Source organism: Schistocerca piceifrons, chromosome 3 (assembly GCF_021461385.2).
Source record: "Schistocerca piceifrons isolate TAMUIC-IGC-003096 chromosome 3, iqSchPice1.1, whole genome shotgun sequence".
Taxonomy (NCBI): domain Eukaryota; kingdom Metazoa; phylum Arthropoda; class Insecta; order Orthoptera; family Acrididae; genus Schistocerca; species Schistocerca piceifrons.
This window is the reverse complement of record NC_060140.1, coordinates 785220040-785239905: the sequence shown is the minus strand read 5'-3', so window position 1 is coordinate 785239905 and position 19866 is coordinate 785220040. Positions and strand designations below refer to the sequence as shown.

At 39.0% G+C, this 19866-nt stretch overlaps 1 protein-coding gene across 1 annotated transcript in view; it reads right to left on the bottom strand.

Annotated features, from left to right (window-relative positions):
* The window catches only part of LOC124789063 (beta-1 adrenergic receptor-like), a 44199-nt gene extending 28870 nt beyond the window's left edge, over positions 1-15329 (bottom strand). The window contains exons 1-2 of the mRNA XM_047256355.1: positions 15283-15329; positions 15039-15210 (exon numbers count right to left, since the gene is read on the bottom strand). Of these exons, the coding sequence (XP_047112311.1) occupies positions 15039-15210; positions 15283-15329 (219 nt within the window). The remainder of the gene's footprint in view (positions 1-15038; positions 15211-15282) is intronic.
* Between the last annotated feature and the right edge of the window lie 4537 nt (positions 15330-19866).

Sequence of the window (19866 nt, the reverse complement as noted above, 5' to 3'; positions counted from 1 at the left end):
GTGTATCGCGAGGTATTACGAACGAAATTACCGGCTCAAACAACTTTATCGATAGGACATGTGACACGCAGTGTAATGATGACAATCTTGCGTCCACTAACAATCAGGGCATTCCAACCACTAATGATGACTTTCACCTTAATGATGAACAAACGAACTCAATTGTCTCGTCTATTAACTTGACGACAATTGATGACGCAGAGCGGTCTATAGTAATGAGCGCTGCCGAGCTTAACACACCCGATTCAGAAAATCCAAGTAATGTACAGACAAATTTGTCTAATGAAAATGAACAGGATACACAAAGTACGACGGATTTATTTAATTCCGAAATAGTGAGTGACAGTGTAGGTCCGACTGATAATCCTTTTTGTAAGTTACGGAATGACCAAATGGTCACACAGAACGTGACAATTGCATGTACTCCATCACAGAGCACTGAGAATGCAACTGCTACTTGTGATGTGAATCAATTTATGGCAATAATGCTACAGTTTAAGAACGACCTTACTGCAAATTTCAAACAACTATTTAGTGAACAGAACAAGAAACTAGACAAACTTATTGAACGGATCGGACAACAGAGTGAAAGTTTCGACAACCATTACAAACAGCTTAGCGAAACAATTGATAAAAGTTTCGAACTCACAAACGAAAAACAAGACGATCTTAAAGAACAGAACAAACAAGTTAGTGAGCAGATTACAGCTGTTACCGTGCAATGTCGGGACAATAAAGTACATTTACGTGTAGATACTAAGACTTGTGCTAATAACAGTAATGAAGAAGTTGGCACTGTTGCACAAGAATTAAGTAGCACACTTGTAGACACAACAGAATCACATAAAGACGAGATTATTTCAGTCACCAACACGTCACAGAACCCGCCACTTTGCGAACATTTGTCAGACTTACGCAGCGCGTATAATGTGAGCAATTTACAGAGACTACGAGAATTAAAATCCGAAAAGCCACGCGACTTAAAATCTGAAAAGCTATGCAACTGGAAATCCGGAATGACACAGACGAACAGATTCACACACAAACCTGAACGTGTTTTCAAATTCAATGACGAGAACGTAGATTACGAGCAATTTTTATCCGCCAGAAAGTGTAAAGAATTTAATAATGACAGAACACAGGTACACGCTTTGAGCTGTATACGACAATTTGTTTTTGTGCTTTCACCGCTATTACCTGTAATGCAGAAACTAGCTTTGAACCTGATGCAACAATTTGCTATTGTATTTTCATCAGCATTACGTATTATGCAGAAACTGGAATTAGCAAGAATACAGCGATTTACCTTTGGAATTTTACCGCTATTGCTTGCAACGCAAAAGCTAAAATTTATTTGCAGTGCGTAAATGACCTCAGGGGATTCATTACGCTTTAATGAATATGTGCCGTAGCGAGCATAGGGCCCCGAGCTGTAGTAGTGCTGTTTCATCTTTAGTTTTCTGCACTGCTGCCTTCTCTTCTACTATCCTTTATATCTATCAAAACTGCTTTTTAACTATTGCTCTATATAGAATTAAGAAATATTGTACTGAAAACCCGATATGACAAATCTTTTACCGAATGTGACAATTTTCAGCAGGCACTCCCGTAATGACAACTACCGCCGTAATTTTAATTACAGATAAAATCGTAATCATCAGTATGTATAAAATTTTGAGCAGTCGGAACCATATTTTTGTAACAATAGATGTTTTTCACCACAATAGCATGAAAGTCAACCGCTTAGCATACGTAACCAACAATGCAGTCTACAAGGTCAACCAAACTTTAATGTTTCGCCGCGTGCACGCATAGTCCCTGGTCCAACAAATAGTAACGTACGTCAGCAAGGAAATAACTACGTACAGACAACACACTATTTCAACTCGCATCGCTATGCGCCGTATAGAAATTACTATCATGACAGACGTAAAAATGATGAGCACAATTTTCAGCGTACATTTAATAACAGTCGATCTTTTCAGCAGCAAGAACATTAGCAACAACACATTATCATGAATGATCCAGACAATAGGTGTCATCCATAGCGTAACACGTCAGTATGAAATAACAGAACAGTTCATACAGTGGATATGCCACAACATTCTCCCGTAAATAATAACACGTACGATAGAATTTAACCAGATACAGCACAGATTGCATACTACAGTAACGCAAACATTACTTTTGACACGCAGAATTTTGTTCACGAGAATGTTATTTGAAACATGCTTTATTGAATGCTCTACTTTTATCGCACCCAGATCTCACCAGAAATTTTTCCATTGCCACTGACAGCTCTAACACCGCTTTAGGTGTACATATTTTTCAGGAAATAGAAGAAGATGGTTCTACAGTAATTAAAAACATCGCATTTGCAAGTCGCATTTTGTCACCTGCTGAACGAAATTATTCCGTCACAGAACTTGAAACATTATGTGTTGTATGGGCTTTCACGAGATTTAGGCACTTTCTTTACGGCAGACATACCACCGTCTACACAGACCATAGAGCGATACAATTTTTACTTTCAGCTAAATTCACTCACGACAGGTTAAGCAGATGGAAACTATATTTACAGGAATTTAATTTTACAATAGTTCACATTCCCGGTACGCAAAATGTTATAGCAGACGCACTATCGCGTTCTCTCAGTAACAATCAGCAAGACGTAGCAACCAACTTCTGTAAAACAAATTTCAGTGTCATGTACATTCAGCAGGTTGCATTTGAAAATTTTATTTCATCGTCATTACAGGACATAGCACAAGAACAAAATAAGGACAATGTGTGGAAAAAAATTAAACACCTTTGGCAAGATAGGAAAAATGTTACGATTAGGAACCACTACACTGTACGCAATGACATTCTGTTTCGCCGCTCTCATCCTGACAGCAACATTTGGTTATTATGCATTCCTGACGAACTGGTTAACAAACTAATTTGGTACACTCATTTAAGTTACGCACATTACGGAGCACGAAAATGTTTTCTTATACTGAGACAGAACTGTTATTTTACCAACATGGAAAAACGTATACGACGAGTTTTAGCGTCTTGTAAAATTTGCCAGAAAGCTAAATCAGACACCACTTCACATATTCCTCCTTTATATCCCATTATACCTGTGAAATTAAGACACATGGCCGCAGTAGATATTTTTGGTCCGATTCCGAGAACTAACAGAGGATTTTGCTACATTTTTGTCGCTGTTGAGCTCACTTCAAAATTTGTTACTTTCACTCCGTTACGCAAGGCTACTGCTAAAACTGTTTCGAAAGCATTTGTAAAACATTTTCTATTTCATGTAGGGCATGTAATGAAAGTAATTTCTGATAATGGATCTCAATTTCGTAGTAGTGTATGGACACGCATGTTACGAGCTAGAAACATTTCTCCGATCTATATATCCAAGTACCACGCTTCTTCGAACCCTTGTGAAAGATTAATGAAGGAAATTGGTAAGCTGTGCAGAATATACTGCCACAAAAGACATATTGATTGGGATACACACATACTCTCATTCCAAGATGTAATTAATTCCATTCCAAATGAATCCACTATGCTATCTCCGACTGTTATACTGAAAAACGTTGAACCACCGAACAAAATTAAAGAATTAATAGAATTCCCCAAAAATCGTCGCCTACGACACCACGAAATAATTGACATTGCGCTGAACAACATCAAACGTGCCGCAGAGCGCCGGAGAAGACAGCAAAAACAGGTTTGTACACGCCGCGACTTTCACGTTGGACGGAAGATATTAGTACGTACACACTATTTATCCAGCAAATTAAAAGGTAAGTGCAGTAAATTTGAACTTCTATACGCAGGTCCGTATCGGATTCGCAGCATCCCTCACCCCAATGTTGTACACGTCGAAACTTTGAGAACCAGAAAATCGAAAGGCAATCACCATATCTCAAACATTAAACCGTTTATTGAGTGAAACCACTGTATGATTCAACACACTATGATGCCATTTACTAATGCAATTAATTCACCTGACTAATTATTGATGATTATCGTATTTTTTTTTCTTGGCAAGTGCCCGGCAAGGTAAGGTTAGCAGGTCGCTCTTCTTGTCGTTACACATCAGACCGTGCATATTTTTCCAGATGAATATACACATTTACGACTATTTCTGCAATTATATTTATGTGACTACTTAATGATGATTATCGTATTTTTTTTTCTTGGCAAGTGCCCGGCAAGGTAAGGTTAGCAGGTCGCTTTTCTTGTCGTTACACATCAGACCGTGCACATTTTCCATTTTTTTGTGTATATGACTGTACTCCAGTTTTGTTTGTATGCACTATGAAATAGTTAAGATATAACACACACCAGTCGACTTTGACATTTTTTTTTTTTTGCCTTATGAGATCTCAACATCGTGACTGTTTCACATTTTTTTGCTACTGCATTGTATTATTCTGTGTACATTTTTCGCATCCGAACACTGTCAATGTCTTGGACATATTACGTTTTCTGTCATGTTATGCTGTATGGTTAATTGTGTCACCATAAACCAGTCATTATTTAGTGGGTATAGGATTTAAATGCAAGACATTAATCTTTGTTCATCAATTTCAGAAAGGAATGATGATTCTAAGAAATAAATTTAACATAAATGGGAATTTCACCTACGGAATAAACGAAAGGAGATGCAATAACTTTATGAGGAAGAGTAAATGGATCAGGATTAACAAACATTAACAAGAATATACTATACTCATCACAGAATAGCAGTCTTAACTAATTTTTCTTTCAGATTACAAGGTGATTGATGCAGGCTGTCAGACTGAACTACACATCTTAGTTTTAGTGATGAAATATGCTAGAGATAAGGAATAGTTAGGTAATGAGTAATGAAGTGATTTTTTGCAGATGATAGTGAATACTGATGAATAATGATGAAGGAAATGGTATTATGAATAATGAAGTTTTTCTCTACAGGTGATGATAATGGTGAAGTTATGATGATATGGATAATGAAGTTTTTTTTTCTTTATGCCACGTAGTTATTTAAGTATTTGTTGCGGTTTGCTTTGACAGCAGGTGTTACATTGCATAGTAGGATGACGGAAAGTTTTGGAAAGGACAGCTATGGAACACATTTTATACACATTTCACTACTTGTTAATTCGAAGTTCACTACTTTTCAGCATAGTGTGCGTTTCTTCTTTCAGGTCAATAATCCGTTTTTGTATTTTTTCCAGGAGAAGTTTTTCATGACACTTACTAAACCTGTTACTTATTATACCTGTTCTAGTACTTGCATTTTTATATTTTTTACCCATTTGTGTTTATCATTTATAAATGTGATCACATGTACTGCCTTGTTACATAATCTTGCTACAGCTGACTCATGACGAATGACGTTACCTATCCTCATTTGCAGCAATAGGTCAAAAGCAAAAAGTATTATGCCTCAGCAATTAATTATCGATCCCAACGCAATGCATTGCTACCAAAAAATGTATTACTAGTCCCACATAATGTCACTAGTTTATGATAATTCTGAATAATACTGATCAACTCTGAATAGCACGTCACTCGAGTAATGACCTCTTAATGAGACTATATTCAAAATAATGCTTTGTCACTAGCTAATAACTGCCACTGTTTATTGTAATGCCTGTGATTACTAATGATTTGACTGTAATTAACTGATTTTTAATAATGACTTTGTAATGATCTGAATAATACTGAATGATGAACTATGTTTTATTCTATTCAATACTTGCTGGCCACTGAGTGCCAATAATTAATGTCAATCAACGAAATTGTTATTAATTATGCCATTAATTAACTCTTGTTTTCAATGTTCATACTTTGTAATTGGAAATAAATGTGACTGTTTCATAATGCTTTGTAATTAGGAAAAGACTAATGATTCTTAATAGATTGGAATGACACATAATTAATTAACTATGGTACTGTTTAATAATGCTTTGTAATTAATTAAGGCTAATAATTCTTAGTATATTGAAATGACAAATGATTAATTAATTAACTGTAATTAGACAAATGATTAATTAACGACAAATGATTAATTAACTGTAATTATACAAATGATTAATTAACTGTAATTAGACAAATGATTAATTAACGACAAATGATTAATTAACTGTAATTATACAAATGATTAATTAACTGTAATTAGACAAATGATTAATTAAAGACAAATGATTAATTAACTGTAATTAGGAGAAGGTTAATGATTCTTGATTATACTCTGTAACTGAAAAGAATGCGATTATTTCATAATATTTTGTAACCAGGAAAAGAAGGCTACTGATTCTATGTAAAACAATTAATGAACATTTTTCTGTAATACTACATACTTGGTACAGAAATGTTCAATAACTGGGCTATGAATGCCACGAACTATCAATGAAGACTGTAATTGTCAATATTATGTGACTTGATGTCCTTCACCTCATAAGCTGACTACCCTGAATTACTGCAATGTCCATTTGTCCTGTTTATCCCAGTGATCATGGAGCACTATATTTGGTTTTGCACTAATTCTACGTTGGTGTGCCTTGTAAGAGTGTGGTGTTGACACGACATGCTGTCCACCACCATGAGCGATGAAGACATTATTATGGTCCCACTGTTTGGTGTACCTAATGTACTGCCAAAATGAAAACATGGAACATTACTACGACAGTTCAGTGTCTTGGCTACACTGATAAATTCTGATGGGAAAAGAACTTCAAGTTGTGTCACTTGGTGTTGTACTACTGTGGAAAGATATGGACTTTCAGAGCAGCTGTGTGCAATCTAAAGTGCTACAACCATGATGCAATCCTTCCCTTTCCTATCCTGATTCTTGTCACATAAAAAAAAAAAAAAAATTTTTTTTTGGTAACATCATTTATGTTCATAGGTTATACATTTTTCGATTCGCTAAACTCCAGTGTGAGTACACTTATGTCACTGGTCGACATGATGTTTGCCATTATGTTTATTTGTTGTGAAAATACTAAAGACATTTTTCAGTGCATGTGCACTTTGGACATGAATTTTTTTTTTTGCCATTATGTTTATTTGTTGTGAAAATGCTAAAGACATTTTTCAGTGCATGTACACTTGTCAACATAATATTTTTTGCCAGTCTGTTTATTTGTTCTGAATATGCTAAAGAATTTTTTCAGTGCCTGTGCACTTTGTTATCTGTCAAATAATTTGTATATACTTTTCTGATTTGCTACTATGTTTTGTACTCACATTTTGTCTTTGTCTGATATATTTTGTACTTAGTGCGTGTGCACAACATTTACTTTATGTACTACATCTAATTATTCTTGCCAGTCTGTTTATTTGTTCTGCATATGCTAAAGAATTTTTTCAGTGCCTGTGCACTTTATCTGTCAAAAAGTTTGTATATACTTTTTTCTGATTTGCTACTATGTTTAGTATTCACATTTTGTCCTTGTCTGATATATTTTGTACTTAGCGCGTGTGCACAACATTTAAATATTCTGTAAGTTGTAGGATTTTGTTAATTAAAGAAAAATTTTGCCGCGCTTGGCAAGTCCAAATGACTCACCATCGCTGCCAAATTTTTGCCCCCCGAGTGGAGGGTTATGAAACACGTATGTAACGCAGCAGCGATGGCGAGGCATTGTAGCATCTGTGACCAGAGAGTATGCGCTTGACCGCGCGAGTGTTGCGAGCGGTTCTCAGTCAGTAGTAGTCTGTCGTTGCGAGTCTGTCAGTTCAGTCGTTGCGAGTCTGTAGCTCTGTCTAGTTGAGAGCAGTACTCAGTCTGTAGTCGTCATGCAGAGCGGTCGGTCAGTAGTAGCAGCCCAGTGTGGTTGTGTGATGTAGGCGGTCGGCAACAATGGTCAAGATGAGGAATAAGGTATACTGTTAATTAATATAATCATTAGATAATGAAAAATTTTATTTATTGTAATTATTCTCCAACAAGTCTCCCAATAATAATTTTTTATTTCAAAAGCATTTTCTCAAAAGTTTAATTTTTTTGAACTAAAGATCTCGTTGCACTTCCCATTTCATTCCACTTCTTTTTGAAGAAAAATTTCACTAGAATTACAAAAAAAAGGAGAATATTATTATTTGCAATGTAGTTCCTCCAAGTGGTGCGCAACAACAAGAGCAGATATGTGACATCCATTTATTCTGAGGTAAGACTTTAATTCTGATTGTTTTTACACAGGGCCAAAGACCGATATTTCGGTTTAATTGAATTTTCTTGTCACTGAATGGACTTTAATTTTTTGAAGGATTTATAATTGAGTCAGATTGCGAATTTCACATTTGTTGCCATTGTCAGTACATTTGATTGTGGGCAGGTTACGCATAGAGCCATGTCCATCAGCATTTCTAATTAGTATCGTTATTTACTTTTAAAATTTTTGTGGGGAGGTTACACTTGGCTCCCATTTCTATTAAGTATTGTCAATTTTTTCTTTAAAAAAAAATTGCGGTGGGGAGGTTACAATGTTTTCGAACAATCTGGCGGCATTGATAAGGTCATTCTGTTTAAGATACGTCATTATGTTTGCTCTCATATGGGTTCTAAGATTGTACAACAAATCTATTTCAAGGATATTGGACGGTAGTTTTGTGGAACACTTGTAAACTCCATTTTGTAGACGGATGTGACCTGTGCCTTTTCCCAAGAAGTGCGCTCAGTTCTTTGCTCGAGGGATCTACGATAGATTACAGTGAGAAGAGAGCCTTAACTCAGCAGAAGGTTCAGGATAGAATTTGTCAGGTGTTCCATTGGGGTCTGGAACTTTGTTCATTGTTAACGAATTCAGCTATTTCTCAACACCACTGACACTAATATTTATCTCATTCGTCTTTTCAGTGATACGAAGATTAAACTGGGCAGTCATCTGGGTTTTCCTTTGTAAAGGAATATTTGTAAACGAGGTTAAGTATTTCAGCTTTTGCTTTGCTTTCCTGAATTTCAGTTCGTGTCTCATTCGCTAGGGACTGGACACTAATTTTGGTACCACTTACAGCCTTTACATACGACCAGAATTTCTTTTCATTTTGTGAAATGTCGTATGACAATATTCTCCTACGACAGTCATTGAAGGCACCACGCATTTCTCTCTTGACAGCCAAATGTGTTTCATTCAGCGTCTCTCTACCTATAGCCCTACGCTTTGTTTTACACCTGTTATGCAGTAATCGCTGTTTCTTTGGAAGTTTCTGTACAGTGACCGTATACCATGGAGGTTCCCTCCAAATATAGACTGTTCTACTGAGCACATACCTATTCAGTGCGTGGTCAACCATTCGTTTAAACTTGAGCCAGAGTTCCTTTGCACTCTCCTGACTTATGCTGTAAGTTTCAAGTCCCTCTCTGAGAGGTGACATAACTAATTAAATCTAGTGCACTGAATATACATATCTCTCTACGTGTTTCAGTCATCCTTTGCTTTTTGGTAATCATCGTTGCAACAACCACGTCATAGTCACTGAAACCAGTTTCGATGTGGGCATCCTCAAAGAAATCAAATCAATTTTTTGCCATTAGATCCAATGATGTTGTTGTTGTTGTTGTTGTGGCCTGCAGCCCTGAGACTGGTTTCATGCAGCTCTCCATGCCACTCTATCCTGTGGAAGCTTCTTCATCTCCCAATACGTACTGCAGCCTACACCCTTCTGAATATGTTTAGTGTATTCATCTCTTGGTCTCCCTCTATGATTTTTACCCTCCGCGCTGCCCTCAAATACTAAATTGGTGATCTTTTGATGCCTCAGAACATGTCCTACCAACCGATCCCTTCTTCTTGTCAAGTAGTGCCACAAACTCCTCTTCTCCCCAAACCTATTCAATACTTCCTCATTAGTTACGTCATCTACCCATCTACCCATCTAATCTTCAGCATTTTTCTGTAGCACCACATTTCAAAGGCTTCTATTCTCTTCTTGTCCAAACTATTTATCGCCCATGTTTCACTTCCATACATGGCTACACTCCAAACAAATACTTTCAGAAACGACTTCCTGACATTTAAATGTATACTCGATGTTAACAAATTTCTCTTCTTCAGAAGCGCTTTCCTTTCCATTGCCAGTCTATATTTTATATCCTCTCTACTTCGACCATCATCAGTTACTTTGCTCCCCAAATAGCAAAACTCCTTTACTACTTTAAGTGTCCATTTCCTAAACTACTTCCCTCAGCATCACCCGATTTCATTCGATGTCATTCCATTGTCCTCGTTTTGCTTTTGTTGATGTTCATCTTATATCCTCCCTTCAAGACACTGTCCATTCCGTTCAACTGCTCTTCCAAGTCCTTTGCTGTCTCTGACAGAATTACAATGTCATCGGCGAACCTTAAAGTTTTATTTCTTCTCCATGGATTTTAATACCTACTCCGAACTTTTCTTTTGTTTCCTTTACTGCTTGTTAAATATACAGATTGAATAACATCGGGGAGAGGCTACAACCCTGTCTCACTCCCTTCCCAACCACTGATTCCCTTTCATGTCCCTCGACTCTTATAACTGCCTTCTGGTTTCTGTACAAATTGTAAATAGCCTTTCGCTCCCTGTATTTTACCCCTGCCACCTTGAGAATTTGAAAGAAATTATTCCAGTCAACATTGTCAAAAGCGTTCACCAAGTCTACAAATGCTAGAAACGTGGGTTTGCCTTTTCTTAATCTAGCTTCTAATATAAGTCGTAGGGCCAGTATTGCCTCACGTGTTCCCATATTTCTACGGAATCCAAACTGATCTTCCCCGAGGTCGGCTTCTACCAGTTTTTCTATTCGTCTGTACAGAATTCGCGTTAGTATTTTGTAGCTGTGACTTATTAAACTGTTAGGTAATTTTCACATCTGTCAACGCATGCTTTCTTTGGGTTTGGAATTATTATATTCTTCTTGAAGTCTGAGGGTATTTCGCCTGTCTCATACATCTTGCTCACCAGATGGTAGAGTTTTGTCGGGACTGGCTCTCCCAAGGCTATCCGTAGTTCTAATGGAATGATATCTACTCCCGGGGCCTTGTTTCGGCTTACGTCTTTCAGTGCTCTATCAAATTCTTCACGCAGTAACATATCTCCCATTTCATCTCCATCTACATCCTCTTCCATTTCCATAATATTGTCCTCAAGACCATCGCCCTTTTATAGTTCCTCTATATACTCCTTCCACCTTTATGCTTTCCCTTCTTTGCTTAGAACTGGGTTTCCATCTGAGCTCTTGATATTCGTACAAGTGGTTCACTTTTCTCCAAAGGTTTCTTTAATTTCCCTGTAGGCAGTATCTATCTTACGCCTAGTGAGATAAGGCTCTACATCCATACATTGGTCCTCTAGCCATGCCTGCTTAGCCATTTTGCACTTCCTATCGATCTCATTTTTGAGACGTTTGTATTCGTTTTTGCCTGCTTCACTTACTGCATTTTTATATTTTCTCCTTTCATCAATTAAATTCAGTATTACTTCTGTCACCCAAGGATTTCTACTAGCCCTCGTCTTTTTACCTACTTGATCCTCTGCTGCCTTCACCACTTCATCCCTCGAAGCTACCCACTCTTTTTCTATTGTATTTCATTCCCCCATTCCTGTCAATTGTTCCTTTATGCTCTTCCTGAAACTCACTACAACCTCTGGTTCTTTCAGTTTATCCAGGTCCCATCTTCTTAAATTCCCACCTTTTTGCAGTATTTTTCAGTTTTAATCTTGAGTTCATAACCAATAGATTGTGGTCAGAGTCCACATGTGCCCCTGGAAATGTGTTATAATTTAAAACCTGGTTCCTATATCTCTGTCTTACCATTATATAATCTATCTGAAACCTGTAAGTAACTCCAGGCTTCTTCCATGTATACAACTTCTATGATTCTTGAACCAAGTGTTAGCTATGATTAAGTTGTGCTCTGTGCAAAATTCTACCACGCGGCTTCCTCTTTCATTTCTTACCCCCAATCCATATTCACCTACTACGTTTCCTTCTCTTCCTTTTGCTACTATCGAATGCCAGTCACCCATGACTATTAAATTTTCGTCTCTCTTCACTATCTGAATAATTTCTTTTATCTCATCATACATTTCTTCAATTTCTTCGTCATCTGGCATATAGACTTGTACTACTGTTGTAGGCGTGGGCTTCGTGTCTATCTTGGCCACAATAATGCGTTCACTATGTTGTTTGTAGTAGCTTACACGAACTCCGTTTTTTATTCATTATTAAACGTACTCCTGCATACCCCTATTTGATTTTGTATTTATAACCCTGTATTCACCTGACCAAGAGTCTTGTTCTTCCTGCCACCGAACTTAGCTAATTCCTACCATATCTAACTTTAACCTATTCATTTCCCTTTTTAAGTTTTCTAACTTACCTGCCCGATTAAGGGATCTGACATTCCACGCTCCGATCGGTAGGACGCCAGTTTTCTTTCTCCTGATAACAATGTCCTCCTGAGTAGTCCCCGCCCGGAGATCCGAATGGGGGACTATTTTACCTCCGGAATGTTTTACCCAAGAGGACGCCATCATCATTGATCTATACAGTAAAGCTGCATGCCCTCAGGAAAAATTACAGCCGTAGTTTCCCCTTGCTTTCAGCCGTTCGCAGTACCAGCACAGCAAGGACGTTTTGGTTAATGTTACAAGGCCAGATCAGTCAATCATCCAGGCTCTTGCCCCTGTAACTACTGAAAAGGCTGCTGCCCCTATTCAGGACCCATACGTTTGTCTGGCCTCTCAACAGATACCCCTCCGTTGTGGTTGCACCTACGGTACGGCTATTTGTGTCGCTGAGGCAAGGTCTATGGTTCATGGGGAGATCCAATATATTTCCGAAAAGATTAGGTTTCTTAATTATCTGTTGTAGGTCGTTATCTGACAAGGCATTTAGTAAAGTTTCATTGGCTGTCTTATCACACCCACTACTAACAAAACTAATTTTCCAAATTAATTCTAGGAGTATTGAAGTCTCCACCGATGATTACAGTATGACTGGGGAACTCATGTACAAGTAAAACGAGGTTTTCTCTGTAGTTTTCGGTTACATCAGGAGATGAATCTGGTAGGCGATAGAAGGATCCAGTTATCATTTTATGCCCGCCCCTGATACTGAGTCTGGCCTAAACAATCTCACATGCAGCTGCAGTTACTATCGCGGCGGATTTGAGTTTTTCTTCTGCTGCAACAAATACACCACCTCCATTTCCCATTTGCCTATCCTTTCGAAATACACTTAAATTCCTCCCCAAAAATCTCACTGTCATCAGTTTCGGTTTTCAACCAGCTTTCTGTACCTAATATTATGTAAGCTTCGCTACTTTTCATGAGCGTTTCAAACTCTGGAACTTTGTTGCGAATGCATGGGGAGTTAACCAGTAGGATTGTAGTACTCTCGCCTATGGGACGCATTTCTTTCATCTTATACTGATACTTCTGGGTTTGCTACAGCTATCGTGATCTGGATTGCATGAAGAGTCTTCTATCTAAAAACACCTTGTGTACACCTCACACACAATCAGCAGGCTCTGATATATAGTGCACACCAGACTTATTTAGGGGAACCCTACAGTTCTCATCCATATGGCGGAAGTCCACGGAGTCGCAGCCTAGCTTTTCACAGAACTTTCGAAGTCTCTGGTCCAATCCTTACACTCGACTCACAACCAAAGGGCCACGATCAGTTCTGGAAAAAATGCTGCAAATTGTGTGCTTCGTTGAAACTCCACCCACAAGACTGGTCTTCTCAACCTCCTCTGCCAGTAGCTGGAATGACCCAAGAACGGAGCCCAGACGAAAGGCAACATTTGTTCCAACGTGCGACACAATCTGCAATTGGTTGCATCCTGTTGCCTCAATGGCTGCCGGAATAGCTTCTTCAGCATGTTGAATGAGGCCCGCAGGCATACACACTGAGTGCGCCTGGTGTCCTTTCCTGACCCTTGCTGCAATTCCCCTTAAGGGGTACCATCATTCGCCGTATGTTTGAACTGCGGACGCTTAATAGAACCCTACCCTTTTGCATTTGCCTCCTTCTGACACCGGACAAAACAGGTTTCCCCACAAAAGGCGAAGTTAGTCCCACTGGGTTAGTTTCAATTTCAGAGAAAGACAGCACCTCAAACTGGTCGACTAGGGGAATCGGTACAGCACCCCGACCCCCCTGTACAGGACGTCTAGATCTATCACTGATGCGCCACTCGCGGTCAAATGGACGGGTAATGACAGGTCCTGTACTTTCTGCAGAGGAGACAGGATACACAGGAGAGGATAGCACTTGAGTTGCCTATCGTACAGGTGTGACAGGTACACAACTCTCGGGAGGTCTTCCAACACACCGATTTGCAGCAACTGTCAGTCGTTTGACAGGAATCAGGGCAATTTCCAGCTGCTTACAAAGACAACCAACTTTTCCCGTATTTGAGAACAGGATTCACAGTGGAGCTGCATTTGCCTGCTTCAATGTATTACAGGGTATCAGAAAACCTTCCCGGTTTTTTAGATAAATGTAAGTTAAATACAAAAGGAGATACATTGTATTTTTATTCCCCTTACAAATTTGAGGTTTGGCACTTAGAACGTTTGACATTACACTCTCAAAAGGAAGTCGGAAGGACCTTCAAAGGTGTAATACCCGGGAAGCACACGTCGGAGAATGGGACGTGTTTCAAAACAAAATACAAAGTTTATAAGGGTTTCAAGTCGAAAGAAGGACTACAAAGGCCAGAAGATCATAGCCGGAATAACAAAGGCAACAGCATAGCGATGTGATGAAGAAGATTTGGAAACAGATTAAACTCCGTACAAAGAGAACAAACTGAAATTGTAGCGTGATCCTAAAGTGGTCAATTAGCCAATTAAAATGTGTCTTAGTGGAAAAAAGATAATATAAAGAAATGGCGAAAAAATTGGTCAGATATTTCGTCTTCCTCCGTGAAATATTTACTCCGTTCTTTCGACTGTATGTCGCCACCTGGATCTCTCCTTGAATATGTGTCTGTGCTTTGTGTGACCTAATCCGTAGCCGAGACAATCTATAGCTAGCGCATACACGAAACCTACCTTTCTCTCTTTGGCGAGGGCGAAACGCAGCCTGCGCTGCTGCGTCTGTCGCGGGGGCGGAGACGACTGCGACGAGAAGCCGGCGGACGGCGGCGGCAGCAATCCGGCGGTGGTTGTGGCGCCGCCCCCCGTGGGAGTGACCGGCAGCGGGAGCGCCGGGGGCGGCTTGCGTCTCCGCGACCGGAAGGCGCCCAGCCCCACGACGCCGCCTCCGCCTCCGCCGCCCCCGGCCCGGGCCCCCGGCGACGACGACGCCGCCTTCTTCTTGGACCGCGAGCGCGGCGTCAGCATGGGGCACTGCGACTCGTTTGAGCGCCGCGGCAGGCTGGACGTGGCGAAGCAGCGGGTGCTCGAGCCGGTCTGGCCGCTGCACTGCGAACACAAACATAGCGACCTCAACCTCCAGAGCTGGACACCGCACCGCACCACAACACACTTGTCAGTGTACACGCATTAAGGGGACATGCTTCTGAAAATGACCAAAAATTTGAAAAAAAATATCTTGGTCTATAGAAAAGAGCATTTGATGCTGATTTCAAAAATGCATAGTTTATGGGCATTGTCATTTTCCGTTCGTTCTAAAATTGAGGTTGCCCGTAATGTTGCACAGGGGCCACGCCCATCTGTCAGTTCGAAGTGCGTCAGAAAACGTGATGCATTATTTTGTCCTTCCGTTTTTTCCGTCGTTAGTTACGGATTGTTAACACAGGTGTATTACAGAAGGCACTGACTCCCGGAACCAAAGTACAGGCATGTCTAGAAGGCTATGGTTCGAATGTAAACAAAGATCTGAGAATATATGATTTCGGAATTTCATACACGTGTGGTTTTGTAGTCACTGTGTATTGTTTTGTTTCTGTGTGTGTGTGTTTCCTGTGCTACAAATGCCGAGAGTAAAGAAATTTAGCCCCAGACGAAAGTTTCGCGGCAATCAGCTCCAAACACAACCGAATAATACACATCAGTTGCTTCAAAAGTCGCCCACGAAAACTGTGACTACAGGCAGTGCTTCTTAGACGTTAACTTTCGCTTTCTAGATATAATAATAACTAACCTAGCAGCAGTAACGACGGAAATGTTATTGTGAACCTAAACATGCTGTCAAGACTTTTCAAGAGTGCTGTCAAATGTAAGTACTACAATTGTGAAGATTGTATTGACGTTTCTGAGGACATTTCAGCAAGGAAGGGTCTTTCGAGTCGGTTAGCGATTGCCTGTAGCTCGTGTAAGATGCACAGTGATACTATCACATGGCAGATACTGTAGCAGCCTTTGATGGATCTTGGCAGAAGAGAGGTCATATTTCTTTGAGTTGGGTTGTATCTGCCACATTTATTGAAACTGGTAAGATACTATATTATGAATGTCTAAGAAAGCACTGACAGGGTTGTTCAGGTAAATTTTTGGGCATCCATATTTGTGTAAAGAGTTTGATGGCCCAAGTGGAAACATGGAAACGAAAGGAGTTCTAAACATTTTTAGAAGATCCGAAGTTAGTCGTGGTGTGAAGTATGTAGGCTGCCTTGGGGATGGAGACTCTAAAGGACACATTACTGTTGTTAATGACAGACCATATGGGGACATTCTGATAGAACAGCCTGAATGTATTAGGCATGTACAAAAAAGAATGGGAGCTGAGCTGAGAAAATTATGTGAAGACTTCAGCGGAAAAAACAGTCAGACGGAAAACACATAGGTGGTCCAGGTCGTCTTACAAAAAGTGAAACTGATTCCTTGACTCAATATTATGGACTAGCAATAAGGAGAAATGTAGGAGATTTGTAGAACATGAGACGAGCTGTTTGGGCAACATGGTATCACAGAATATATGAAACCCCACAGCATGGTTTGTGTCCAAAAGAGGAAGATTCGTCGTGCAAGTACTGGTTGAGCAATGCTACAGGCATACGATATACCCACAAGCATTCCTTACCACTTGCTGTAATAGAGGCAATTAGACCTGTATATAGGGATCTGGCAAATAGAAATCTACTTAGTACATGTATGCATGGGATCTCTCAGAATGCAAATGAAAGCTTCAAAAGCTGTATATGGGAGTGAATACCTAAAACTGCATTTGTTGGGCTGACAGTACTGTATATTGGTGTAATGGATGCCATAACAACATTCAATGATGGTACAATTTCAAGGATCAATGTTATGAAGAAATTGAACATCCAGACAAGAACGAATAGGGCTTCAGCTGTAACTGCTATTGATAGGCGGCGTTTAACCGAAGCAGAGACAGCTACAGAAGCTGTTACATAGGAGTGAAAGGTAAAGAAAACAATAAGGAGATAGAGAATGGAAGATAAGGAAACAGGAGGAAAACTGGAGTATGCAGCCGGTGTGTTCTAAACGAGCATAATATCTCTGTAAATTTTCTTTTGCGATTTACCGAAAACTTGAATTTTCATCATTCAGGTACACTTTTCTCCTAAATTACTGAAGTTAAACTTACATAAATTGGTACATATATTTAGAATGATCCCTTATACCTCCATTGCCTACTATTTCCTGAACAATTTATAATATGATGATGAAATCGGTGATATCTGAGCTACATTTTTAAATATTTATGTTGTAGTAAAATAAATTACTAGTCTTTGTCACAGATCAGCATCAGGGAAGGAAATTGGAGGCATAAAACACTTATGTTAATGCTGTCTGTACTCTGACTCCTTTTACAAGGTGTACTGTCAGTGATTCCAAAGAAAGTGGTACTGCAGTGAAATAGTGTTAGATTATTATACTATTATAAATATTGCTGTCAATACCAAAATATAATAAATATCTCAATAATTGTTTGGGAAATACTTTGACTAATGATCATAATAGTGTATAAGAATTTTGAGCAATCACCATTTATAGATCAGTTGCACTATGAGGGTGAAGATAATGCTTAAAATGCAGCCCGTTCAAGGGCATGTCCCCTTAATGTCTATATATTCAAACAACAGGTACACTCCAGGGAACAGGACATTAAATCATTGATAATAGCCTAATGAGGGTGACACATTTATGAATGACAATGAAATGACAGAAATCACCTAACATGAAAGAATACAGCAGTCCCACCAAAATACTGTACAACATCATACACATTTATAAATGAAAAGTACAAAACTGTAGACAATCTACAGCATTAATTTACTTCGTCAACAGGTTATCTTCCATATAATCTAAGAATAAATTAATTTAGCTAATCTGGATATAAAATCATCGCTAGGAGTTATCCACATTCCTTTGTTGTACAAAATGTGCTTATTTTCTGCATGTCAATCGTTGGATTTATGACCTCATTCGGGCAATGCTACCGATTTTCAGCTTTGTTAAACAACAAAACTAATGACAACTCGGTTCTGCTCTTGTGTTTACAATATTACAAAATTGCATGGTGTCACTTTGTCCTCTCCATGAATATGTGTCTGTGTTTTGTGTGTACCTAATCCGTCGCTGAGACATGTTTTTTATTTGCTTATACTAAAAAATATCTATAACTCACCATTTCTCGTAGTTACTGAGTAATAAGTCTCAAAAGAACTGTCAGTTCCCTGTCATATATTAATTCCCTATATCCATGCTGCCTTCTCTATTAAAATTTTAAGAAATTTCATTTGTCTGAATCTCCTGTAGTGTAATTAAAGGCCTTCTACGATTTTAAATATAATGTACATATAAAAAATTTCAAAGCATTAAACATGAAACATTAATGAGGATTTTATAGAAACATGCACCTCCCTCTGCGATGAATTAAAGGAAAGAATAGAGGACAAGTTTTTAAGCATTGTCTTTCATTTTCCTTTAAAACACATATTTGTAACTCTCTCCTTAATTTTATCGTTCAAAGATATGAAGGTGGACGACGTTGCACAAAACAGGTTGAAATGGGCCCACACCTTTGTATTTCCTTTGCTATAATGGAAAGCGATAAGAGTGTGTCTAACGTTGCTGTTATACAGGATTATTCAGCTGCCCCTACCTATAGGTTTTCTGCAACATGCAACTCCTTCAACAACTGCATGCAAGGTTTTCACATTCTGTCGCTCGCTGCATGGGAACTATTTGTCCTACAGCAAAAGCGAATGGGACTTTTTTTGTAGGAAATTTAATATGGTTGAATTTTATACTGGGACACATTTTCGCTGGAAGCAACCGTTTTCGCGTTTGAAGAACACTTTTGTACGTTTTTCTTGAATAATTCGAAAACTATGGCTTGTAGCGAAAATGTATCCCAGCACAAAAATTTCCTGCAAAAAGATCCTGTTCATTTATTCTGTAGGAATAATAGTTTGCATGTAGTGAGAGAAAGAATACAAAAATTGTATGCTTAGCATTTCAATGCGTTACACGTTGCATAAAAAGGTATGGACAGCTAAATCTCTCTGTATGTGTAACGATTATGATGCTTGGTTTGTGGGGCGTTCAATTGCATGGTCATCAGCGGCTGTACGAAGTCCGAATTTATTTCTTTTTTTTTTTTTTTACACAGTCCAATTTTTTACACAATCCAATCGAAACACTGTCACGAATGATGAGGTTGAAATGATGAGGGCAACACAAACACCCTGTCCCCAGGCAGAGGAAATCCCCAACCCGACCAGGAATCGAACCAGGGACCCTGTGATCCTGAAGCAGCAGCGCCTGCCACTAGACAACAATCTGCAAACTGTATGTGTGATGACTGCTATTTCGGAAATCTCTGAAAGTACAGACATTAGGCACATAACAGTAATATCTACACTATGACGGCGATTCATAATAAATATTCAGTGTGGATGCACCCAAAGTCCGGCCTCTTGTGGAAATCCAGTGAAAGAGCCACCAG